We start from the raw sequence: 26,704 nt of genomic DNA, 5'->3' as shown, positions 1-26,704 counted from the left end.
AGCCCAAGAGCCAGAGACGACCACTTAATCACTGTCTGGTTATCCTTTTTGTTGCACTTGTTTCCTGTATATCGTATCGTATCCCATATGTACATATGTTTGTTTGTTTGTGCCTCGGCTTTTATCAATTACGCTTTTTGTGGACGACTGGAGGAGTGACAGAGATGAATCACAGGAAGCTGCAGCGAGAGAGCCACAGCCCCAGCCACAGACATAGCCACAACCCATTCCCGTTTATTAAATCAATTAACGCTTGAACGATAATTACTGAGGCAGAGCTCTGGTGCTCCACCGAAAGACAAGGAAACTGAATGGGGCTCCCACTCCAAGTACTCCCAATCCAACAAGCAGTGCAATTCTGTGGTTTCATTCCTTCGATCGAAGGAAACTCCTGTCTTGATGGAAAAACCGCAACACAAATTTCAACAACAATGTACATTTTCCTACCAAATGCACAAATGCAATTTTCATGTATCTGGATCTATGTGTTGTTGCTGTTGCTGCTGCTGCTGCCGTGTGTTGCAATTAATAAAATGTCCAAGTAAATTGTGAGCCACCGCAGCCCGAGATGTCTTCCGACATCTGCCCTCGCCACGTGCCACAGGTGTCCCCTGCCGCCTGTGTGTGCCATTATGTTGACATGTGGGCGCCTGCTGCGGTCGACTGTGACTGGAGAAAAGTGCAAGTACAATCGACATTCAACAATTGAAAGCCACTGCCACTGGCACTGGGTAAACGGCATTCAATGCTGTCCCGGCAACCGCAACAACAGGGTGTCTTTGGGGTCGGACCTGCTCGTATTCAATTACAAAAGGATTCCAAATCAAAGCGAGGGACATTCAGAGCCAGCATGTGCAGAGCAGTGCAGGCAGGAAAGGAACCCTAAACACCCTCGCTGGCAGGAGAATTCTCTAAAACAGAGCACCAGTGATATGGCCATTCGCGAATAGGGTATGCAACGAGCAGAATTATGAATTCTGCATAGTTCGGAGCCAAAGACAAACATCAGACACAAAGGCAGCCCCAGACAGGAGTCAAATAATTAATGGCCAGCAGAGGGGTGTGGAGGAGCAAAGGAGAGAAGGCAAACAAACAAGCCCGAAAAACGAGCAGAAACAAAACCGAAACGAAACTGAACTGAACTGAACCAAAAAAATCTCAGGAAAGTTCACCTTGGAAGCGCAAACTTTGGATACCCTTTACGAGGCTTTAATCCTTTTTTATGGTTTATGGATCGATCCTCCTGCCGTGAGGCATTTCATTATGTTTCAATGTTTCTTTAAGAGGATCCCAGGGTGCATACATCTTGGATAAATCCTCATTACCCTCTCGTTGAAGGGTACAAAAATCAGCCAAAAACAGATTTGCATGAACACAAAACGTAGACTAAGAGGCAGGACATTGGGGGGAACACATACATGTAGGTATGTGTGGGCTGGATCTGCCATCCTATAGCCGTCGTCGGTTGCCTTGGATGCCGTCAGTAGCTTGTTATCCACTGTCCTCCCTCCCCCTCCCACTCACCGGGAGATCAACCTGCCCGTTCCCGTTCGGCTCGTCTAGACTTTAAGTTGGCTAATAGCCGACACTGATGCGGCCGTCGCTGTCGCTATCCGACTGTTCTTTTCCTCCTCCTTCAGCTGCTGCTGGTTGCTATATTCCTCTTTTTTTATTGGACTGTGGACATCCGTCCGAGTGCTCTTTGGCCACGGAGCAGAGAATTAGTAGTAAACCGAATTTATGCTTTTGTATTACTTATTTGTTCCATTATTTGTACGGATGTGGTTTCACGGGATCCACGGAGTCCGAGAATGGAGCTTTGGCTTTCGCTTTTATTTGACTTTGGCCTTTTTTGTGACGCTGTTTTTTCTCTTTGGCCCAAAACGAACTCTGCTCTTGATAATGAAAAATAAACGTGGCTTCTGCCTTCTGGCCACCCCCCTTTAGCCTCTTTCTCTCTGAGTGGAGTCCTTTGTGTGGGTGGGTTGGAAATCCGTGAGCATAAAGATTATAACACACACAGGACGACAGGACTGACAGAACTGACAGACAGGCGGAGAGCAACAGGAAAAGGACTTAATTCCGAGAGCTGTTCGAAGATCCACTCATGTCCTCGATAGGAAGTGGACTCAGGAGCGACTCCTCCCAGCGAGAAATCATAAATTAATCGGATTTAAGCAGCTCAGTAGCTTATTTTTATGTGCCCCCTACGGAAACCCGGGAACCTCTGCTCCTGCTTCTACTATCTCTTCTCTGTTGTTTAATGAAAGAGGGATGCGACTGGGAATCGTGTACCGCATCTTTGATGAGCAGTGGCAGCGTTTAAAGCCACCAATTTTCTGGCTCCTCAGATGGGATGTCGATGAGGAGGAGGAGCCCGATGAAGGACTTCTTCTGCTGAAGAGCTAGAGAAGTTGACATGATTGGATGCTGATGATGACTGAGTTGATGATTTGTTGTCAAGGTGCACGCTCCTCAGCCCCCGGCCCCGCACCGAATGGCAGTTAGAGCATCGACTTGAGTCGAGAGTGGAGTTCCGCTGCATAGGACTCGGTGTCCTGGCAACGCAGGAGCTCATTACGAGGAAAGTTTTTACGCAGGAGCAGCGGCATTCCTTCCTTCCTTCCGAAGGATGCGGCTTAAGTGCGCCATTCTAAATTCAATTGAGCTTGAAGTGTTCCAAAAACGATGGCAGGCCACGAGGAGTCGAGGTGGATTCTGCCCCTGACAGGTCAACCAGGATAGGGGATAGTTCAGGGAGGGTCCCGGCGCAGCGCGATTCATGAGCAGACAAACCAAACAATCCCCAACGATTGGTGGGAATGGGACGGCGACGGGGAGCCGTGTAATCCATAAATATTTCCATTTCAAATTGTTCAAATTGCATTGCTTTTATGCTTTGTGATTTTCGCATAAATCTCTCTCTTGACTGATGCACTTTTTGGCCAACATTGTTCGCGGCCTGGCCTTCGTTCTCGTTGGCTAATTGACAGGGACGGACGGCTGCCGATTCTGTGGATGTGGATGCCACTAATTGGGACAGGACAGGACGTTGCGTCAGGCGTCGCGGAGTGTCTGATTTTAATTGATGGATGACATGCAACAAACCAATTTAAATGCAAGTCCATTTTAGTACGAGTGCTCATATACATATTTAGTTTTTTAAGTACTTACAGATCTTTGTGCGGGTAGTGGGAGTGAGAGTGCGGCATTGACACCGAAAACAGCTGTTAAAATAGAAAACTGCCCATCTAGCACGTGCCACGCCTACTAGCCTAAATGCCGCTCAGTGGAACCCATTTGTAATGCCAAAGTAAACAGCAAATAGAACATAAAACAGAACACAAAACAGAAATTTGTGTGTTTTATGTGTTATTTCTGTTTCACGTTACATTTGGAACGCAGCAAAGTACATACCCAACCTACATTTGGTGGGAGGGGGAATGTGCGGACAATTACCTACATTTCTATATGTCTCTGAATCAATAATTTCAGCAATGCCCACCCCCTCGACTCACAATAACAAAGCCTAACTCACTCCCTTCTTGCGCATACCACATTCCGATGGCAGAAATTCTATTAATGACGGGAACAGTATGGAATATGCCCCCCTGGCACCCCCTGGCACCCCCTGGCATTGGTTTCTGATAAGACGCGGTGGGGCGACGCTTATCGGCAGGGGTCGCAGATTGAGTCTGAGTCAGAAATGGAACTGCGGATTCCGTCAGGGCGGCGACGGGGAGCTCTATGGTTCATGGTTCGATCCATGATTCATCCGAGTCCGTTGCTAAGTTTCATGCCTGAATTCACTTTAAACCCGGTTTCTAATGACGAAATATTGAAAAGATGATTAATAATATTGATTCATTTAGTGGACTGTATGTATGTTATACCCAGAGAAAAAGATCTACATTTTTTATATTTTCACTTGGATTTAGAGAGTTGAAATATTAACATTGAAATTTAAATATGAAAATATTTTATATAAATTGATTATATTTCATATATAAAATATACAATATAATTATTTTAAAGTTTTTTATTTTTAGATTAAATATGTATGTGCAGTATTAAAAAGACTTTTTAATATATTTATGTTTAAATCAATGTTAATTCTATTTAATTTTACAACTTTCTCTCCTTTTCTCCTTTTCTCACCCACTTCTATATTCACTAGCTCATAAAATTGTCAAAATGATTTAGCAACGAAATTCGTGTGGCATGTCGCCACAAATGTAAAATTGTTCAAAAATCTTTTATGAATGTTTAACAAATTTCGGGTTTGGTTTTCTGTCTATATGCGAGTGTGTATGTGTATCTGTGTTTCTCTTTGTGTATCTGTGTACAAATTAGTTTGGCGAGCGCGAAATTTGTTGGGAAAATGGGAAATATAAAGTTCATTGGTTGTGGGTAACGTGCGCAAAAATCGCACGGAAAATGAACAAATCCAAAAACCGAACAGAGCAAAAAAAGAGCCAAAAACCTAACATATACCCGAGGATTTATTTTTGAACGAAAAGAGAAGCACTTAAACGCATAAATAAATTAACTGCTCAACTAATATGCTTTTTTCTGCTCGCTTTTCCATATTTTTCTGCCACCAAAACGAATTTTTATTTAATTTTTACGCGCTTTGCGTTTTCCGACACCGAAAGGCCATTTGTCAATCGAGGAATCGAGGAATATATATACATACATATGTACATATCTCGATGTATCTAGATATATAGTACATACATACATACAAATATGTGTCGGAGGTGGGCAGCAGGAATCCTCTTCTTCTTTCTCCTGCAACTCCCGGTTCAACTCTCTCTTTCTGTAATAGCTTCTTTCAGCTTCTGCACTACTGACTGTTGTAATACTCTCTCTCACAGAACTTCTGATCTTCCCTTACTTCTCCCTCACAGACACCAACACCGACGGCTGCGGTGACTCTCTTTCGCTCTCAGCAAACACGAATGGGAAGAAAAACGGATTGCTCTACTGCGTAGTTTCTGTCTTTACCGATTGATCATCATTCTTGATTCTATAGTAGCTCTACTTCAATTTCTAGTTTCCATGACTCTCAGAAACATACATACATATACATATACATATATGTATGTATATTCTAATCTTTTTTTGGGGGGAATTTGCTTACCTTCTGCACGAGGAGGGGCTGGGCAAAGTCCACGCCGCCCTGCAGCCGGAATCCCCAGGGCTGGGCATCGAAACGTGACAGCTTCACTTGCAGCAGTTGTGGTTGAGCCATTTTCTATTTGCGCAGACTGTAAGACAGAGAAGAGGAGAGCGTAAATAATAATAATATACTGGATATCACGTACGTCGACTAATTAATGAAATCAGAAACCCACACACACGAAAAAATACTAAAATGGAGGTATGGACCGAGATTGCTGCTGCTTTTTTTTGGTGGAGAGGAGCTCCACTAATAAAGACATTATTCAGCTATGTCTAGGCTAATCCTGCCACCAGTCGTAGACACCAGGACCAGCACCAGGACCTGCTACACTCTGGGTGCCAGCTGCAGCTGCCCCTGCCTCCCCCTGTTCTGTGTGGCAGGTTCGTATGCAGAAAAGCTCCCTCGAGAGTGTGCCCAAACATTCGGCTCACTGACTGCAAAAGGCTCTGGCACGCCATAGGAAGAGTCGACCTGGGGAATGCCCTGTAAATGTATTCCAAAGAGGCACACTCTTGGAGACTCATTCTAAAATAAATGTCTGTCTTCTCAGATAGCTTTCCGTTTGAATTTCCTTCAATTTCTAGATCTTAAACTCAGTCTAGAATCCCCTAGTTTCTTCTGTATGTCCTGCTGCTCTAAAGGTTCGGCTGTCCTCTCCCCAGGGTCTTGTACTAGAGGGCACTCACATAAAATGAGTTAAACTTTGTTAGATATCGCCTTTTTTTTGCACACACAGATTCTCTCTACACTCCCCTCCCCCCTGTAGCAGCCTTCTATCTGCAGTGAAGCCTGGCCTGCGTGGTGGCCACAGTGAGTGCTGTAAGCAAGCGCCACCGAAATGGCACATGCTGGGAGCCTGAGAGCCGTGTTGTAAGTGTGGCTTACATGGGTTCCCCCGACTGTGTCTCTCTGTCTCTCATAACTTTGTAATTTGTACGCCGTATGTGCGTCTGCAGGGGGGGGAGGGGAGGGGAATGGGTATGGTACAGGGTATAAGGGGTGTCTGTTGATTTAGTTTGCTGCATAACAATTTTGCTGAGTGTTGTGTTTTTTATTAGCAAAGACACATTTGTTCCTGCGTTTGGCTCTCCCTCTGTCTGTCTCCCTCTGTCTTTACATATGCACATATGTTTGTATGCATGTGTGTGTGTGCCTCTCTTTTGCTCTTTGTGCTGGCTCTCTTTTGCCCCACTTGTGGAAGAGAAGAGCATGTGGAAGACACTCAAAGTGGAAGTAACTACATTAAGCTATTAAAACGACAGCAGCTGGCAGGAGAGAGAGTCAGAGAGCAGGAAAAGGAGGAGGATGGGAGCATGGGAGCATGCGAGATGCGGATGCGGATGAGAGAGGAGTACCGTACCACATATGGAAAAGACACATTTTAGCACACACAGCAGTTTAATTAACGTTAAGTGCGGGTGGTAATGGCTCCATGGAGCAGTGCTACAGCCAACAGCCACAGCCAGAGCTACGGCTCCGACTCCATGGCTCCAGGAGTCCAGGCTCTCAGGTTCGAGGCGGCTCAGGCCAAGGCAGAGGCCGTAACACGTTGGCGGCATTTGCATGTAAATACTTTGTGCCCCATGAAGTTGGCCCATTAGACGCCCCAGCGAATCCCCCCGTCCCAAGCAACCGCCTAACGTGGAGTATGCACATGCACAGAAATAATTTAATTAAAATATTAAATAAATGCGAGAAGCCAGTGCCAGAGCCAGAGCTAGAGAGAGAGAGCCAAAGGCTTCAAAGTGCCAGACGACTGAAAGAAGAAAAAGCGCAACAACACGAAAGTGCCAGGGTGAACACGTTCCGGAGGAGCAGGAGCAGGAGTAGGAGTTGGAATAGGAGTAGCAGGAGCTATAGCTATAGGTGTTCTGTTCTGTTAGCATTCCTGGCTAATTACTGGCTCAAATGCTCTTGGCCAAAGGATGCTCTGCGGCTGACAAACCCATTGACAAGATTGACATGAGGAGACGAGAGTGCACCACCTAATAAATGTAGAATAAATGTATGTGTTTGCCCTAATACTATGAGCTTCTGGCTTCTGACAGAACCTCTGGATACCTATGGTTATTTGGGGGCCAGCTCTGTTTATCGGAGACCTACTTTCCATATGCCACCGGCAATTAGCACACAAATTATTTGACACTGGATCCGGAACCAAACTCAAACTCCCACCCAGACACCGGGACCTCCCCAGGCCTGGCCTGGCCCCCCTCCCCCTCAATACCCATGGCAGCTTCATGACTAATAACCTGTCAGAGGGGGGAGGCGGGTGGGGCCGGGGGACACGTTGGCCATTTCCTGGAACGCTAAAACCAACTTTTACAGCCCCACATACACACACACTCACGATTGGCAAATTACAATTTATTTATGCCCCTTGTGCAACCTGCCACTCTGTCATGCCACTCTGCCACACCCTCCGTCCGCCCCCCATCCGCACTGCAATGACTGAATTTTTGATTCAGGAGCGAAAGCAACAAATCAATTTGCATGCGCTAATTCCAAAGATTTATGGCCAACACATTTTGGTGGATGGATGGATGGATGCAAAGCACTGATATTCGCAGAAATTGAATAAAAGTTATTGTGTGGCCGAAAGAGTGGCAGAGGGAGAGAGTGAGAGATACAGAGAGATTGTGGCACGAAGAGTGGCGGAATTTTAAGTCGATTTCCTGCATTCGGATATGCAAAAATTATGGAAATGGTCGAGACGACACGCGGCAACCACACCCCTGTAGAGTGTATGCCCGGAAGTACTTTTGATTTTCTTCGATAAATCCACCTTCTTTAAGGGCATTCCTGGCTCCTACTACTGCTACTACTACTTCCTCCTTTATGACCATTTAAACTTCCATCGTAAACAGTTTTTACTCTATTGCAGGAGTATCGCTTTTGTCATTAGTAGTTTCCCCTCCTCTTCCTCCTCCTACACTCTCACCATAACAACAGCAATAGTGAAAACAACAAAATGGAAATAGAAGTAGAAGAGAGAACAGCGAAAACAGAAGACAAAAGAAAATAAAGAGCGAAGGGAATCGAACCACAAAACCGAAACCCAAACCCAAGTTGAACCATCAGATGTCAAAGCCGATGATGATGATTATGATGCTGCTGCTGCCACAGATGATGTCATGGTGAACGGTAGCTAGAAGAGAGTGGGGATGGAAGTTAAGTGGAGTGGAGAGGAAAGGCAGTTTTGGGTCGAAAATTTGATTCGATTTGGCCATTTCGCACGCTGCTCAACAAACGTGGAAGCATCCAACGAGCACGAGTACGAGTATCCCCTGCTTCATCTAAGTGCGTCTCTAATGGAGTTCGAAAAGAGCTTTCCAACCGAAATACAGTGGAACTTCTGGCTGCACGAGCAAGCTTTCAATGAATGGCCATATCGCTTAGAAGGGGCCAAACTGTGGCTCCTCTGTACTTTCCTCCTACTTTTCGGCTGTTTACTCTTGACTGCACATCGATTTCCACCTGAATATGTTTATCAATTGGCCAGCCTCCCAGCAGCCCTAATGAGCCACACAATCTCTAAACAAATTCCTTCTATAGCTGTATCTGTAGCTGTTGTGCTTTTGTGGATGTGTCTGTCTGCCTCTTGCCAGGCCTCTGCCTGCTCTCTCAGCACATTAATAAACTGCATGGCCAACAGCTCATTAAAAGGCACTCGAGTGAGGCAGCTACAGCTTTTGCAGCTTCCATACTTCCATTCTTCTGCTGCCCCGAAGTCGAGTCGAGTGGAGTGGCACCCAAAACCCTAAGAAGCGAGAAACTACTTCAAAGATGTTAATGCCCTTCGAGCGAGGGTATTTTGATTTAGATGAGATGCATGCAACGATGCATCTTTTAGGGTATCTTAAGCTTCGACACCCGAAGGCATGGCCTTCCATTCTGTTTGTTGTTGCTGGCTGCTGCTGTTGATGTGTTTGGCTCTTTGGGGCAAATAAAAGTGAGAAACCTCTGCTCTGCTCCAGAGCGACAGCCACAGCCACAGCGACATTCACCCACTAACAGGCAAAAGTTGGATTCGACTAGAATTAGGAGTGGAAAAAAGCAGTCGAGAAATAACAAGCCATGCAAATGCCCTATCAACAGCCACACAACCATATGTGTGGCAAAGTGCTCTGCTCTGGTCTGCAGTTTCCTTTCCGCTGCCCCCAGGGGAAAACGGTGGCGGTGGCGGAGGGGGTGGGTTAGGCGAGCGCCAAGTAGCGAACGCGTTGATTTCGCATTTATGCAAATTTCACGTACACTTCAAACTGCTCAGCGCCCTTTTTCTCTCTCTCTCTCTCTCTTTCTCTCAGTCTTTTCTCTGCCCCTCTCCACTCTTCACTCTCTCCCCTTACCTCCACTCGAAACCTTATTTTTTCTTCTTCTTTGGTGCTGTTTTTTGTGCGCCTGACGCGCTTTTGTTGGCCTGGCCAAAACTAAACTTTGGCTGCTGCTGAGTGAAACTGAAGTTGTCAGTGGGGATCGAGGGAGACCAGAGTGCGAGAGAGCAGGGGATTGTTAAAATTCAGCCGAGGGCCGAGTGATTTCTGTGTACCCTGTAGAGGGGCAGAGTAGTGGAGAAAGGGTACACGTTCATGTGTTGGGGGAGCAGTAAAGGAAGTTTCACTTTAAGCAAAAACTGTTTATACTGTTTTCGGGCTGTGGGACCGACTCAGCTGCCCAAGACGAAAGCGAGTAGGCAGTAGGATTGAAGTACAACGAAGCATCGACCGAAAATGGAAATTAAATTTGTTTCAGATGCCATATCTTGGTATTGTGCAGTCTTTGCTTTAAACCATACTCTTATGGCCCAAAGATAGGATTGTAGATAATTAGATAATCAGGTAGACACTTCATACAAAGCGAGGCTTTCAAGTACTTTCAAGTCGACTATGCAGGGTGTTCTCTGTGTCGATGCCCCGATGCACTCGCTTTGACTGCTTCCTGCACTGATGCAACGTGACGTGACGTGACGTCATGTGTGCGCTCGTGCTTGCGGCTGCCAGGACATGCCTCCCGCCCCACCCCCACCGCAAACTCTGTTGCTCTTCAGGCTGTCGCTGTCTAATGCAATGCGCGTGCTAAATGGGCGTAACTCAACGGCTCGACGACTTTTTGCCATACACGGCGCTTATCAAGCGCGGAAAAAAGTTTTGCTAACTCCCACGCACACTCAAACAGAGCAGCACCACACACACAGTATGTATGTATATGTAGAGATGTCTGCAGCTGTCAGTGCATCAAAACACTTGAGTATTTGAAAAAAGAGATGCAGCATGGCTGGCAGCAGCAGCAGCAGAAGAAAAGCGACCAAAAAACACAGCATGAAAACTTCTGTTTTGGCATCGTCACTCGCATGGCCCGCACAACTGCACTTACAGTCAAAATAATAGCAGTGCTAAGATGTGTTCCTCTTGTTTGTACAAAAATTATAAGAACACTGCAAAAGAAAAGCCACGTTCTTAAAGTAAGCCAAACAAATCTATCATTCTTAGAGGGCTTTAATTCAAGAGAATGATTATATGGGAAACTAAGACAAGATCTGTCATTGGTGCTAGTCTTTTGACCGCGACTGTACGTGTATAGAAAAACAAACACACTCCTCTTGTCTGATTGTTTGATATTTTTAATATTTTTGCACTAGGCACGAAAGCACGCGCAAGAGCATCAAGAGAGAGAGAGAGAGAGAGAGAGAGATGGAATAGCTGACAAAAGTGACACTTTGCCAGGCATATTCTTGGTGTTGTTGTTGCTTTCTTTTGCAGGTTCCTTTTGTGATTATTTTCTTCGCTTTGGCGCTTTGCTTTTCAAGTGCTTTGTCAGCAAGCAGCAAGAGAGAGACAGACAGAGAGAGAGAGAGAGAGAGTGCAACAAAAGAATGCAAGTGACATTGAATGTGGCAATTTTTTGAATGGAAAACAAACACACACACGTATACACAGATGCAGATACCGATACAGAATTGGGGGGCTCTTCCTACGAACCGCTTGCAGGTCTATCCAGATATGGAGAGAGCGTAGGGGAGCGGGCTCATCCCCAGAAGGTGGTCGACAGGTGGGGATAAGTTCATTACCACACTGTAATCCTCCCTTTGACTGCGTACCGAATTCCGCAAAAAACAATTCCGCAATTCAATGCAACCCTGATGAAAATTGTAATTCCCTATCGAGGGTATATTTATGACCCCCATTCCACAACCCCTCCATCCCTTCCCTATAGAGTATTTCAGGGGTATATTGGATCTTGACCTCCACAATATGCCACAGGATATGATACTCCTCCACTCTGGCACAGTTCGAGAAACAACATGATGATTAGATGCTGATTACTGGGTATCTCCCTGTCGAGCCGAGTCACTCGCTTAAAGGCTTTTCTCTCTTGCTTTTATTTTGTTCTTTTTTGTGGCAACTTTTATTCCCAATTGGCAATTTCAAATATTTGCCTGTAATTGCATAAATATGAATTTTTGCTTATAAAATATGTAAATTCTATATAGTAGGATCCCTCTCGCTCCTTCTGCGTCGGCGGGGTTTATGCGGCAATTTGATTTCCCTTTACAGGATTTATAATTATTCGTGCAACAAAAACTGATTAATATTTCGCGATGAACGAGATTCAATGCAAATTTTAATCAGAGATAGTTATTCCCTGCCTAAACTCATTTAACTTATACTCGTGGCACGTTCTGTTGTAGCTATTTTTGGATCAGTGTTGGTGGCGGGGGGAGCCCTGAGCACTGAGCAGTAGTGCAAACATGGAGCCCCGTCGGTCGGTGCACAGTCATGCAAAATGTTGCTGGTCGCTGCCGTGTATGGCATATGGCATATGCCAGGGTAAATATTTATTAAATTGTGTATATAAAAACCAAAAGAATGCATTTAAAGCGGCAGATATCCATATGCAGATTCCGAAACAGAAGCTCTGCCTCGCTCCCTTACAAGGTTTTTTCTTTGTTCGGAAACTGTTTTTGTGTCGAGTTTCGATTACGACAAGTAAACGGGACTTAAAGCCGCGCAAAAATCAGCTGAAATACTATAAAGCATAGAGATAAATGTCGAACCGATATCACATTATTTACCCTTCGATGATGGGGAGAAGGAACGTGGCTCTGGCGGTCGAAATGTAATTAAATATAATAGAAAACAATCAAAAAACCAAATCCCATAAATTAAACTTTCTGCACAAAGCAGACACAGAACTCTGCCCGCTCCCCGCTCCTCTCCTTTCCTATGAACAATTCGATTAAAACCAACGCAAATATATATATATATGTATAGTATACATAGATCTGCGGAAATCCTCGGAAGTCGGGCTATAAAAAATACGCAAAATATAATTTAAAATCTGTCACTGGAATAGTTAATGCCATATTAGTTGTTCTGAGCTAATAAAGCGTAATTATCAGCGCATTTATTTAATTAGCCGCACAAAAAGTACATAGAACAGAAAGAGAGAGAGTTGAGTGGGAGAGGGGGACGAGGGTACCCAGTCCATTATGTGGCATAGATAATGACAATTTAATAGGCACGTCAACCTGCTCTTTGCATGGGATTTTCTGTGCGCAAATTTAATTTAAACTTTTGTTCCCTTTCAAAGGGGAAGTCGTACATCGTTGTGGAGGGAGCTTTAAGTACAAAAATATAAAGAGAAATATAGAATAAAGAGAAAAAAACTATTTTTAAATGTATCCCTTATCTATGCGAAAGATAAAAGCATCATCATCTTCGCTAACTTTATCTATAGATCTCTCTGATATCTGGGATATCTTTTACTTTGTTTGTCGTAGAACACCACACAGTGTAGAAGCTCAGGAAGAGAGGCTAAGATTTAAGATGATGAATATCTCTGTTCTAAGAACTAAACGATTTCTAAGATTCCCCAGAATATATCAAAGATTCCCCTTTATGTGAAACTTATACGATATCTATGAAGAGAGAGAGACTTTTTTCTCTATTGATTAGTTGGATTCCATCTCTCTATAGGAATTGAGTAGTCCCTGTCTATCCCTGTTTTTAACTACCCGATTGTAGCTCATTATGCAGTCAACAAGATTATCGGACAGAGTCCCCAGCCACAGCTACAGCTACAGATACAGACACAGATACAGATACATATATAGATACAGTGTGGAATTGATTTGCCATTTGATTTAACATTAATGAACAAAATGAAATTAACTGAAAACTATTTCCCCCTTCCTCTGCTCTCCTCTTTCCTCATTCCTTCTCTGTTTCCCCATTTCGCTTTTTTTTGTGTGCTTTCCGCTTTCTGTAATTACCTTTTTGTGCATAATTGGTAGGCTTTAATGGGTTAACAAAATGCGATTAACCGAAATGCAATTGGGAAAATGCAAATTTCCGTCGCTAATTGGGAGGCCAGAAAGCCAGAAAGATAATGCCACCTACCGCTGGAATGGCAGCCGACAATTCTGTCGAAAATAGACAAAAGCGCTGTTCCGTTTTTAGGAGAAGGCTCACAGGCGGCACACTTGTTGCATGCCACCATCCAGCCCATATCCCTATCCCACTCCTCCTCCTCAGTCGCTGTGACACTTTACAAAGTGCTGCAATTAAGGCTGACAAAGTGCTGGGCCCGACTCGACGGACGACTCGTTTCGGCCCGATTTCAGCATCCAGCGAACATTCTGAGAACATTGGAAACACTCGAATGAATTTGTTGAAACATGCCTCTGCCCTCTGCCCCCATTTATGTTGCTGCTGTTGCTCCTTCTGTGTGTGTGGATACGTATTAATCAGAAACTAAATGAAATGCTAAACATCTGAAATGTTTGCCTCTGCAAAACCATTTGTCATCCGTGGTAATGGACACGGACAAGTGTCACTTTCGGGTCCTAAAAATATCATCTCTTAACGAAACGAAACTATTTCGAGTGCCCGGTGCCTCCAGCTCTTTGCGGGGAGGGGAACAGCATCACGACGTAATACGAGCTGCATTGGCCCCCGATGTATGGTTCTCCCAGACGAAGAGAGAGAGAGAGAGAGATCTCTGCTCCTCCTCCGAATCGGCAGAAGGCTGCCCGGCCCAGGGTCAGCAAGGGTAAGGTTATGGATGGGGGCTCTCGGCCCCACAGTAATTTTCATTCAGATTTCGATTGAGATACTTTTCCTCCCACTTTTGCTTGTGCTTTCGCTTTCGTTTTGCCTTCGTCAATCAGATTTTGAAATTTCTGACTTTGGCATTGACGTCTTTTTCAGTTGTCGATCGAAATAGATTCGGTTTGAAGACCGAAAACACCGAAAATCCGAAATGCTGAGCAAATAAATACGAGTCCGGATCCGGGTGTGGGTAAGTTTACGGGTATGGGTACGGGTACAGCTCCACTGTGGGGGCGGAAGGCAAGGCCAACGAAAATAGGTTTCTGATACACTATGCAATATTTTTTCCAATGAAAATCGTATTCGAATTGAAATTGGAATATCTCTTGAACAGCCCTCCCAACACCAACATTCCACAATGAACATTTAAACATTTAAAAATGCTCGGGCAAATGTTCGTGGCAATTAATTCTCGATTCCAATCCCCAGGGAAAATAAATGCTGCACGTAAATGTTGCACGTTGTGATTTATGGGCGCGCGCCGCCGCATGAAAATTATAATTTGTTCAGCGTTTTAGCCAAAATAAATATATATTTTCGGTTTTCGGTTAAATTCATAAACAAAAGCGGGACTCTGGTCGCGAAGCCACTCGGTGATGCGGGTTTCCCCCGAAGCGGAGCAAACCACTTAACCCTAGCCCCAATCCCCCTATCCTCTGGCCATCTTGCGATGGGTTTTGTGGCTCTTTTCGAGGCGATGAAACCGAAAATTGTTTGCCAGTCACGTTTGTGGTGCAGAAAGACAGCGAGACGGAGAGAGAGACGAGAGTTGAGTCCGCGTCCGCACTGACTGTTGTCTGCACTTCTTTTTCTTTATGGAATCTCTGCCCCTCTGCCTGTCTGTGCCTCTGCCTGTCTCTGCCTCTGTGGGTGTTTATTTTGAACGCATTGCGGTTATATAATTGCAAGGCGTCGGATACGTGATTACTTTTACGCAAATTGCTACTCGAACACTCGAATACTCTCGTATACTCTCTGGTATTGTGTAACTCCCCCGCCTCTCTTCTCGTGATCTCTGCGAAAGTGTGCCAGCCACAAGTCTTGCACTGGCAACGAATGATGCGTATTTGGAAAGTGACAAAGTGATGGCCAAAAGATACATATGTAAGTAGTTAAGGTCAGGGGCTGGTCGTCGCAAAGGATTCGCCAGATGAGAGTCAACAGAGGGGTGGGTGGAACAGGCGATGTATGTCCCATTCTGGATGATCATTTTTCAACCATAGAAAGCGAAAAATGAAACCATGAAACTGAAGTACTTCTCCCAATTTCGACTTCAAGATTAGCTCGAATGAGGTCGAATGCCGCCGCGGAGCACCCTGTATTCCGCTCTCTCCCGAAGCTCGTCTCGAATGCTCTTTAATTATTGTCTTTCGGTCTTGATTCGCGTTCAGTTTGCTGAATGACATACGAACCCTGAAATGCACTGAGAAATACAATATGTGCATGCCTCAGCAAGCTGAGAGGGCGGGCATGCAACACACAACCTATAGAATGACAGTTCATGAAGGTTAAATTCTTGAGAAATGATTTTCTGCAAAAGCAAAATGCCAGTGCAATGCGGAGTGGCTGTCGAGAAGGAAGGGTCGGAGAGGGAGAGGGTAGGCACTAATTAAAATATACGCAAAAGCTGTTTGAAAATATGTAGAGCATGTCTCCCCCCCTCCTAATAAGTTCCCTGATTATATATATAGTGATTGCACGAAGTCGAGCCATGAAATATTGTCACGCACTCGGGGAATGCCTTCATTTCATTCCTCCCTTCCTGCTGCCTGCCAGTTTGCCGGAAAATAGGATGTGAATGAGAACTCTAGAGAGTCGGATTGTGGCATTCTAATGAGCTTTGCAACATTTCCTGGGCGGCCCTAATTTACGATCCCCAACTGCAGACAGCAGCAGCATACAACAGCAGAAAAGTTCTTTGGCGATCCACTTGATAATTAATTGCGACACGAACTGATAAACGCGATGAAAGGCGTGCAAACACAAGGGCGATTCATTCATTCATTCTACGAGTACGAGTGGAGTAGATCTTCCACAGTAGCCATTAGCGCACAAATATTTATGGGGAGGGCTTATCGGCCCACCCATCGATTCATTTTGAAAATATGATTACAGCCCCACTATAATTGGAAAAGTGACGAACTGTTATTCGGAGAGCTCTAAAAAGGTGCATGGGGGCTGATCGATTGATTGATTCATTGACTGACGTTCGTCGAGTGAGTGATGATGGTCAAGGGGTTCACTGAACTCTAAACCCAATAGAATCGAAGGAGAAACCTCAAGAATATTGGTAGAATTACACCACAAACACCACTGCTGGATGGAAAATCGAAAACGAGAGAACGACCATTCACAGCGGCGCATACGTGATATCAGAGAGCTAGAGAGCGAGAACGAGAGAGTGAACGAAAGAGAGAGAGCGAAAGCCTGAACGAAAATAGATCAAGCAAAAAAGGAAAAACTAGAAAGAGTAGCCAAGAAAATCGCACAAGCAATTGCCTGCCAGCGCGACGGCGACGACGATTGCCAAGTGAAAAATAATTTTTTCTTATTTTCTTTCTTTTCCTTGGCACCGGTGGGTGGAAGTGGGGAGGGGGCCGACCTAGAGCCACCCCGCTTCATCATTAATAAGAAATATCTCGGGTATGTCGCAGAAATTATGGCGCCAAACACTTTCGCAATTTGTGTACCGCTGTCTCGCAGATACTGTACGAGTATCTGTATCTGGTGGTCGCCAGAGGAAGCGAAAATCCAATCCGCGCCAGTAGCCAGCAGCCAGCAGCCATTCCGCGGCCGCTATAAATAAACTCACCTTGAAAATGTTCTAAAAATTTTCTCGCTTCTCGTTTTTGAAAAATATATATATAATTTTTATTCAATTTCAACGAGCCGAAGATCTACGACGTATGTCTAGCTGTGTATCTGTATCTGTGTCTATCTGTATCTAAAAAAGATATATATCTTTAGTTATTTTAGCAATCCAGACTATGATTTAAATTGCAAATCGTGCACTTTATTTTGTTTCGTAATTGATTTTCATTATTTGTTGGCTTAACCTTCACACACACTCACACACTAAAGGACTGTAAAGGGGTAGATATATAGGGATAAAATGGGGAACTGATCTATCAGTTATTGTATAACTTTATATATATTTTATAGGTACTGTTCAGATTATACACACTTTGCTGCTGATGATCGGAGTATACGATTAGTACAACGGATGCGGATGTGGATGTGGAAATGGACTGGCGTCCGAGCTGTTCCGATTCGGTTTTGGATTAGGATTGGTTCGGTTTTGGTTTCGGTATTGATTTAGATTTTTTAACTTTGATTTCTCGGATCTCGGATCTGTATGTTTCGTGTGTTTCGGATCTGTTCTTCTCGATAGTGCTCCGATAGTACGACGGTGCCAGTAGAATGTACAGTTCTTTTGGGGCGACGTTAACTAAGCGACGATTTTCTCTCAACTAAAGCAAAAAACGAAACCGAAAAATTTTGATGTGCATTTCGCTTTATTTTTTCGAATGGGAAAATCTTTTCAACCACATCGCTGGCATCGCCGCCGTCGACGCCGCAGTCGGTGGCTCTGCTTTCGGGCCGCCACAGACAGAGGCCCCTCACTATATAGACATTGTTGGTTCTCAATTCCCAACCGATACGGAAAGAGCAGTGGCAGTGGCAGTGGCAGAGGCAGAGGAGCAGCGGCTACAAAGCTACAAAAAAATACAAAAATTAAATCCCAGACGGCTGCCAATGTCTGTCTGCCTTCTGTAGTTCTTATATTTGGTTCTTGGTTTCGGGATTTGTACTGTATTTTGTTATTTTGCTAATTGTTTGTATTTTGTTTTCATTTCCCAGCACACACACACACGGATGTGTACAGTGCGTTTCATGGCTGTATGGGGTAGATTGTCGATTCGATGGATCTATAAAGGTAATTACTTTTTGCAGATCTAGAGGATAAACAAATGAGGCACTCTTCATAATGAAACGCACTATTGGCAAGTCTGTCTATTTTTTACAACTAAGTTGTGCAGGTGCTTTCGGTTTCTGTTTCTGTGAGTTAACTATTTCCCATGATCCTGTTTTCCAACCGCCCACAACGGAGTCCCAGATCGGGCTATATTTAGGTCTTCGGGAGATGATAAGAGTACAGAAAACAACAAAGGATGACTCATCGCTAACTCAATCGCTGAGAGATCCATTAAATGTTTGCCAATAATCGATTCATCAATCATGAGTCTTCGGGCAGTCTTGGGGTCGCCTTTAAAAATCGTCTGCTGATGCTGTTGCTGAACGAGAAAATTAAACCATAAAGCATTTAAAGCCAAAATGCTGCACACATTTTTTCCATTACCGAATCCGATGCTCAATCAGGCACAAAAAATACGAATAATGTGGAAAAACATGGCATGGCGGCTGCCTAATGGATAAATACGATAAATATAATATTTGGATGGTTTCTATATAGTACATGTGTAGTAGTACGCGTATCATAAAAAAGCTATGAAGAAGAGCAAACAAGTAATAAACCCATCGCCCTTCTGGCTCTCTCTCTCTCTCTTTCACACACGAACACTTTTTGTGTGGTTGGTGGTTCTTGGTGGAAAAAACAATTTGAGCTTTTAATTAAATCATGTTCGGAGGGTGCCGAAAAAAAACTGATATTAAGGCCGATTCAATCAAATCACCCAAAAATGTTGCCAAAATAAAAACAACCAGCACTGATATCGCCCGCCAATGGAATGCCAGTGGAGGAGGGGAGGGCCCTCTCTTGTCACACGATTGTCAGCGCGAAGACTGACATAGAAATTAAGTTTAAAGACCGCATCTTGATGATCTTTCGGATTCGGTTTCGCTTTTGTTGGTTTTAATTTTAATTGCGTCAAGATGACAACAGTTACACAATTTCTGGCGGTTAACACTTTTGCTTTTCGTGTGTGTTTGTTGCTGGATGCTGACTCAACTCCAAGTCAAATACAACGGGGGATTAGGCTCGGCCAATGGTCAGTTTTTGTAGTTTTTTTTTCGTATGAATCACACTCGTATCGAATTCACGAACCCTTTGAATGGTAATCGGCTCGGCTCTGGGAGCTCTTATGATTTCGGACCAAAACAAGAACTTGGCCAATTGCACACACTCACACTTGCACTCACACTTCGGGTCTGGAACTGGAACTGGGGTCTGGGTGTTTTCTTTGTTTCGGGACTGCGAAAAAAAGCAATTCGGTTCTTTGCGATTCTTGGGTTCCTTCTTGTTCTCTTTCTGCTTCTGGGTTCGGTTTCTGTTTTGGTTTTTGTTTCTGTTTCTGTTACGGTTCCGCTGGGGCGAGACAACCGCGCGCGATCGTTGCGTTCGAACGAATGTGAGGCCGATACGGGCTAAAGTCGTAGCTGCCAAGCGACGTTCGCGAATGCACACACAGATACCAAGATACTAGGGGGAAAAACAACAACAAAGAACCAGTCGAAGCGCTGAGAGTCGTAGCATACGTTCCGCGACACTCGACTACAATATACCCAGTATTTCTATGTGTAATCTTATGATTTATTAGACACATAATTCATTTACTGCGTTTATGCTTTTTGCACCTAATGTCCTCTTTTCCTCTCTCTCTTTAGATCTTCTCAGCAACGAAGTTCCATTATATCTCCCTCACTCCGCCGTTTTCTTCATTCTGATCCGATCGTTTCTGCAATCTAATGGATTTTCTCGTATTTATAAAATATTGTTTCGCGTAATGAGGATTCTCCCTCCCTACCCACATATCATTTTGAGATTCAATTGATACAGTGATACAGATAAAACCGGTTGCTCTTATAGCCTCTGAGATCTGACGGGCGGACAAAGGAATATGGAATATACAAGTATATGGTATTTATAAGGTTGGAAACGTCTTTTTTCTGGCTTATCTAAGCATCTACAAGAATCTAATATACCCCATGTACTTCCTTGACTGCAGGGTATAATAACACCCACACACACACATACATATTTACGCTCGAGAGAGCGCTCTCTCTTCTTCTGTCTCTCTTTATGACTGCAGCAGAAATCAACAGGTAAGCAGCCAGCCGAAAGGTGTGCAAGCTACTCTCCCTGTATTAGCTGTATCTGTATCTGTACGTATATCTGTATCTGCGCTTGTGTGCGGCACTTGCTGATAAGATAAATAGACGCAGCACCAGCAGCAGCAGCACCATCCCGGAACAGCTACTGAAACCGAAAAGCCAGCCAAAACTTCTAGGAGCGGACAAAAGGCCCCCCTTTTCGACACTATAAAAAAAAAATGGGATCGGGATCAACTCTGAAATTCAGCTTGAGCTCAGGGATCGGGATTGAGGATTCTGGACTGGACTGGGGTCTCATTCTATATTTAGGCTGCATGCCACATCGGATCACGCTGGCGGAACTGGTTCCTCCAGTTTCCTGATAATCTGGGTGACGACTTCACGGCCCAAGCACACTGCAGCACTCCTCTTCTGCAGCGGCCGTCTGATTTTCCTTTTCAGCGCCAAAAACAGAAAACAAAATGCACTTCTTCCTGCCGCCCCGCCCTGCCTCCTTCCACTTCGCTCCGACCAAAAGGCGATCAAAACTGAGCAGTTGCCCCGGAAACCGGTTAATATCCCATCCCATGTCATCCCGATTCGGGCTCTTTGCCATGATATTGACCAAGAGCCAGAGCCAGTCCCATACCCCATTGGGGCGGCAGGACAGAAACTAAAAGTGCTAGGCCCGTCATCTTGGGTCGAAAGCGACTGTAAATCATTTAGCAACTATTTTGTTACAGACCCCAACCCCACAGTCTAGATCCCAGATCACCGACCGCAACTAAAGGAAACGACAACGCGCCGGCGCGTAGTCATCTTGGAAATGTCACGCATGCGCTGTTGGCATGCGGGTAATTGCGTTGCCCCTTCCCCCTGCTTGACACTACAAATCAATGAGTGAATAAGCCAGGAAATTGCCTGGAAATAAGCCCAAAAGATGGGCCTCGCAAAACAAATGAATTATGTAATTGTGAATGAATGAAAGTGACATTTGTGACGTCCTTGATTGGACAAGTGGAGTGGAGGGATTGGAGGAAGTGGCAGCCCGTCGAATTGGAGCGGTAAAAGGGTATTTATTTCCCGTTTGTTCTTTTTTAGCCAATTCTTCAACCAACCTATTGCTGGTGACGAAATGTGGAGAGCGCTGTGGCGCAGTGCTGAATGAGTGATAGATGGCGCTATAGGTTCACAGGTGGCGCCTCGCAACAATTACATTTTACATTACTTTTACCTTACATTACATTACGATTTTAATCAATAACAGCATCGATACTAATTTTATAATCAATGACAGCATCGATATTAATTTTACAATCAATAATCAATACCGTCATCGATATTGAGAAACCTTCATTAAATTTTTGAATACGTGCCCATCCAGGATTTCAATTATATTTTTCATATTTTATATGAGATCTCACTGAACCTGGGACTGTGACTGGGACAGACTGAATTCGTTCCATCGTGCATCCTATTTTCCAGAAAAGATAAAGGAAGCGATAAGAAGCGCAAAATCGGTATAGTTTTCCCCAGCACTGGCGTTTACCTAATATATTTAAGACCTTGATCAAAGGCGCTGATCGACCAGCCCTTGTTAATCTTAGCATTATTCCCATAAAATGGCTCATTATTGGTATCAACATCTTATAGGCATTTAGAGTTTACCTGTTGGTTGAAGGAAAATTTTGTTCGACCTCATGTCACTTTGGAGGATCTTTCGATCTTCCCAATTACATTCGCAATCATCTATGCAGCAAATCACAAATGCCCAGACAGCCACGGAAAGTCCCACAATATTTCCTTATTTCCATCAGCATCAAATGAGAGCTAACTGAAATCTAAAGGAAAAAATTAGTTTGATTCTATTTAAATATAATACCTTTTCCTGTAAATGCTTGTAAATCCAGTAACCGGGATTCGCTTCGACAGGTCCGTTCACCCAAAACGGACTGAGCCAAGAAGGTTTCTCTAATAAATAAATAAATATATCCTTGAAGGGGTCCGCTCTGACCGATTCCTACGGATGTTCTGGTCTATAATATAACATAACAGACCAGAACTGGCAGAGAGACTGACGAACGGGACGAATGCTTCGTAATGTAGTCCTTTAGGGTTATCAAAGGGTGCCACCTATACAGAACGATATGATCCGTAAGTGGGCCCCCATATATCGTCGAGTAACGTTTTGTAATGTAGGAGCAGGTTGCCCGGATATTTACAGTTACAGCACTTGTCAACAGGAATCACCGGTATGCAAGGGCGAAGAGAGCGGCAGGTATGGATGAGCAGAACAGAGCAGAGCGGAGAAGAGGAGAGGAGAGCAGACAGAGCACGTGCCCATCCCATCACGATAACAGGCGCAAACAATTTGACAATTTAATGTGGCGACAATCAACCTGCAGATCAGAGCACGGGAGAATACCGCAGAACCCAGGACTCACCTGAGGACAACACTACTCAGGACTCGCGCTGACAACATTAGCCCTGTGCGTCCGTCCGAAAGGGGGCCGAAATCGAGGCGAGTCGAGTCTATAATTATAATTCCATTACCATTACCAGAGCGAAGGAGGCGCGAGTCACTCGTAAAGAGCAGGACCCAAAGGGACAGAGAGAGAGAGTGCAACAGAAACAAATTGGAAAGGTGCTACACAGCCACAGCGCAGATCCTGCGCAGATCCTGTGTTCTGCCGTCAAAGACAATTGAGTGGAGTAATTGCCGAACAAGACCAGGAACCAGGAACCAAGAGTCAGGCACTCGCTCGGCTAATGATGGCCAAGGATAATGCGGGCCGGGACTCGTGTTAATGTGACCAATGCGCGCCGAGCAGGTGAATCGCACGAATGCGGAAGTATGCGCATTTCGTTTGATTTGCAGCGGATCCACATTTGATGGAATGTCTCGACTCGCAACCGAATAACCCCCCGTTCCGCCTGGCCAGCAAATTGGGATACGGCTGCTGCTGCGGCTGCGGCACTACAGCTGCCAATCCGTTGCTAAACCACTTTTATGAGCCACCAGCAGCAGCATCAGCCCCAACAGGTGGGGGTCGACGCGCATTCGGCGATAAGAATGTCATAACACAAGCTCCCAATTAACTGCGTCAACGAGTGGAGGAGTACCTTCAACTTCAGCTCCAGCTTCAGCTTCAGCTCCTTCTCCAGCTCATTTGCATCCGAGAGTATCGAGGGCATGGGCATTCATCACTGGCCTCCTCGCAGCGCCACGGGGGACCAAACAGGAGATACTCTTCGAAAGAGAGTGAGGGTGAGAGAGGGAGAGGGGGGAGGAGGAGGCGCTGAGACAGACAGACGTGTGGCGTGTTGGCTCCTGTAAGTAGTTAACTCTGACTTTTATTGCCGCACAGTCGATGGACCACCGAAGGGTCATTGCCTCTGGCACCGAATCGGATCGAATAGTATCGGATAGGATCGGGTCTCGTTTTGCGAAAGATCTCCGCTTTAAGTTCACACCCAGATTCGAGATTCATTTCCGCCCCTGGAGAGCCAAAGACAGCGCCAAAGCTAGAGCCAGAGCCAGAGCCTGGGACCCAATCAATATACCCACAATAAAGGTTAATTATGTAAATGTCACACAGTTGCTACTGTAGTTATCATCGTGCTTCATCGTTGTCGGTCTATTTCCAATTTCGATTCCAATACCAATACCAATTCCGATTCCGAAACGCGCTCAAAGCCCACAGTTTAATGGTCTCTTCTCATTCGGGTGGAGGATGGAGGAAAAACATTTCAATTTTTTATTAGTTCACATTCGGCGGTGTCTTAACCTGTTGTCGAGAGCGTTCTAAATGAGAACATAACTGCTTCTGTTGCCGCTTGGCTGCTCTGTCTGTCTCTCCGTCTGTCTGTCTTGGCCAATTAACCCCTTGTTCCTTTATATCTGCTGGCTCTGACCGAACCCTGTCCAAGTCTTTGCCGCTTTTTACGGTTTAATTGTGCCTACAGCCACAGACAAAACAGAGAAATCAATCTCGAATCTCGAAATGCGTTGACAACTCGGTCCCATCCCGTCCGTAGCCCAGACAGCGATTGCGAGAGAGTCACCTCTGAAGGGGGAGCTCACCCGAGAGGTGCATTTAAGTGCACCTTTAGGAAATTAACCATAAAAAATTGCTTCATTTAACCAGGGAGCAAGCAGCCAGCAGCAATCCGGCACTAAAAACTAACAAACCGAGCAGCAGGGCAGACAATGTCCGAAATTGAGAGGAGAAAAAGTGCGAGCAGAGAGAGAGAGAGCAGAGAAAACCAACGCAAGGGCTCGGATTCGGGTTCGGGCGAGATCTTCCAAAGGCCAGAAGGCCGAGGCCATGCCCTAGAAAGCGGAAGCCCCTGCCCGCCTTGACTCTGGAAAGGTTAGTGTCAGGGTGCCCCCAAAAACTATTACAAATAGGTGTCGCTGAGGAATTGTTATCCGAAAGCAGATATATCTCATCATAATCCCAGTCCTAGGTCCATTCTAGGACTATCCTTTCTCTCTTCCTAATTGAAGACCATTAATTGTGCCCCATGCTCCTGTCAGCCAAGCCATCTTTTTCGCTGCTGCTGCTGCCCCCAAATCCCCATCCCATTCGATCCCATTCGATCCCATTCGATCCCATTCGATGCCATTCGATCCGATTGCATTCCCATCCCGATGTCGAGGCAATGTCAAACATTTGGATCTGCTAATCGCGTAAAACATAACACCATTACCGCCATAAAATAAATTTTCTGCCATAATATCTGTCGCGCAATGACCGGAGAGAAGGGCTCTAAGCCACGAACGACGACGACAGCAAACGACTGCGGCTACGGCGACGACGACGACGACAACGACAACGACGACGACAGCAAAGACGACGACGACATCTTGTGTCCAATTCCGATTGCAATTTCCAATTCCTCAACAGGATTTTGATTTATGCCGAAATCGCGGAGAGCAAGCAGAGCAAGTCGCAAAAACCGAAAACACAAATCAAACGCAAACAGCGCGACGAAACATTGCAACAATCCATGCCACGGCCGGCCAGCGTGCGAGGCCAGCCTCAGACTCAGATCCAGCTTCAGCTCGCGGTCTATATCGCAGCTTCTGCTCCTATGTTGGCCAAGTGGCAACAAAAAAGGCCAAAACGAGCGCGAAATCCAAACGCGAGCGGCGCGCGCGTTTTTTGTCGCGCCAAATGGCCACAGCAAAAACGCCCCGAGATCCGTGGACCCACTGATGCCCTGATCCTCCTCTCCAGCCCAGCCTCATTTATATTTCGAGCGCGAGCGTATAAAAATATTCTGTTGTACCTTCGGTTCCAATCCCGGCCAGGGCTATGGGCTCTCAGTCCGAGCCCTGGCCTAAAAGTGTCGCCCGAGCGGGATCGTCGCGACGATCAGCGATCATCATCGATCCGGCGATCGATCTTGTCTACTGTTCCTGTCTCTTCCCTCTCTCGTTTTCTTTCCCTTTCCCTCTCTCCCCTCTCCAAGACCCTCCCTGTTCTGTGCTCTCAGCTCTCTGGTCGTTTTTTGTGCGGCTTCCCTGCTCCCAGTCAGGCTGTCAGTCATAGTCATGCCAGGGCATTCCAATCTGGCCATGATCAGGAGGTTTCTTTGGCTGATTCTGCATTCCTGGCCGTCAGTTTCCTTGCGCGCATCCTCAACGCCTTTTAGCATTGTTTATGAAGTGGAAGCAAGGGCACTGCAGAGGAGTGCAGGATGGAGAAGGTGCAGGAGGATGCCAGGATGCGGAATCGCGGCACCGCGGCACCGCCTGCACGTGATACAATTATGGCAGATTTTTTCCACTACTCCGATCGGATCGGGTCCTATGCCACTCGCATATTTAACGCGCTCTCCGCGGCACAGTTCTCCATCTTTTTTTTGTCGCGCGCTTTGCATAACTTAAGGCTGCCGCAATTGTTGCGGCAATTATTTTTAGCCAGCTCCCTTGCCTTTACCAGCTGATTTATTGGTGGCATATTCAGAGTAGCCACCGATCCCGATCCCGAACCCAATGCTTCTGCTCCTGCTGCTGGGAAAGTTTTTCCCAACTTCACACCTCATCGAACGTCCGATGGACGGCTGCTCCCCAGGCGGCGGCCTGCTTATGAATTCCGCTCACAGTGCCACACAGCTTTGACTCCTTCGATTCCAATGCCATTTTAAGAGCCAGTGGCAGTGGCAGAAGAGCCACAGCCAGTGGCAGTTCCATTGTCGCCTCTTCGAGTGCTCGTCTCCGTCTCCGTCTCCATCAACTGCCACCGCTGCCGCCGCCGCTGCGGGCGATCGATAGTTATGGTCGTGTCAGACATCCTGTAATTTTGCACTCGCCGGCCGCGCATCTCGCATCTCGCGGCATCTACCCCTA

The 26,704-nt window shown here is 45.5% G+C and overlaps 1 protein-coding gene across 5 annotated transcripts in view; it reads right to left on the bottom strand.

The window, feature by feature from the left end:
* Positions 1-19,568, bottom strand: part of LOC6601580 (PDZ and LIM domain protein Zasp) — a 56,773-nt gene extending 37,205 nt beyond the window's left edge. For 4 of the 5 annotated variants that reach the window (XM_026985487.1, XM_026985488.1, XM_026985489.1 and 1 more), the window contains exons 1-2: positions 17,480-17,765; positions 5,144-5,270 (exon numbers count right to left, since the gene is read on the bottom strand). In XM_026985487.1, coding sequence (XP_026841288.1) covers positions 5,144-5,254 — 111 coding nt within the window. In that variant the 5' untranslated portion in view covers positions 5,255-5,270; positions 17,480-17,765. Of the gene's footprint in view, positions 1-5,143; positions 5,271-17,479; positions 17,766-19,455 lie in introns of those variants that run through there. The other variant, XM_026985490.1, reaches the window with a different exon arrangement.
* Between the last annotated feature and the right edge of the window lie 7,136 nt (positions 19,569-26,704).

The sequence above is a fragment of the Drosophila persimilis genome, unplaced genomic scaffold, assembly GCF_003286085.1.
Source record: "Drosophila persimilis strain 14011-0111.01,24,50 unplaced genomic scaffold, DperRS2 tig00000002-arrow-pilon, whole genome shotgun sequence".
Lineage (NCBI taxonomy): Eukaryota > Metazoa > Arthropoda > Insecta > Diptera > Drosophilidae > Drosophila > Drosophila persimilis.
Note: the sequence above shows the minus strand (reverse complement) of the source record. Positions and strands in the feature narration are given on the sequence as shown.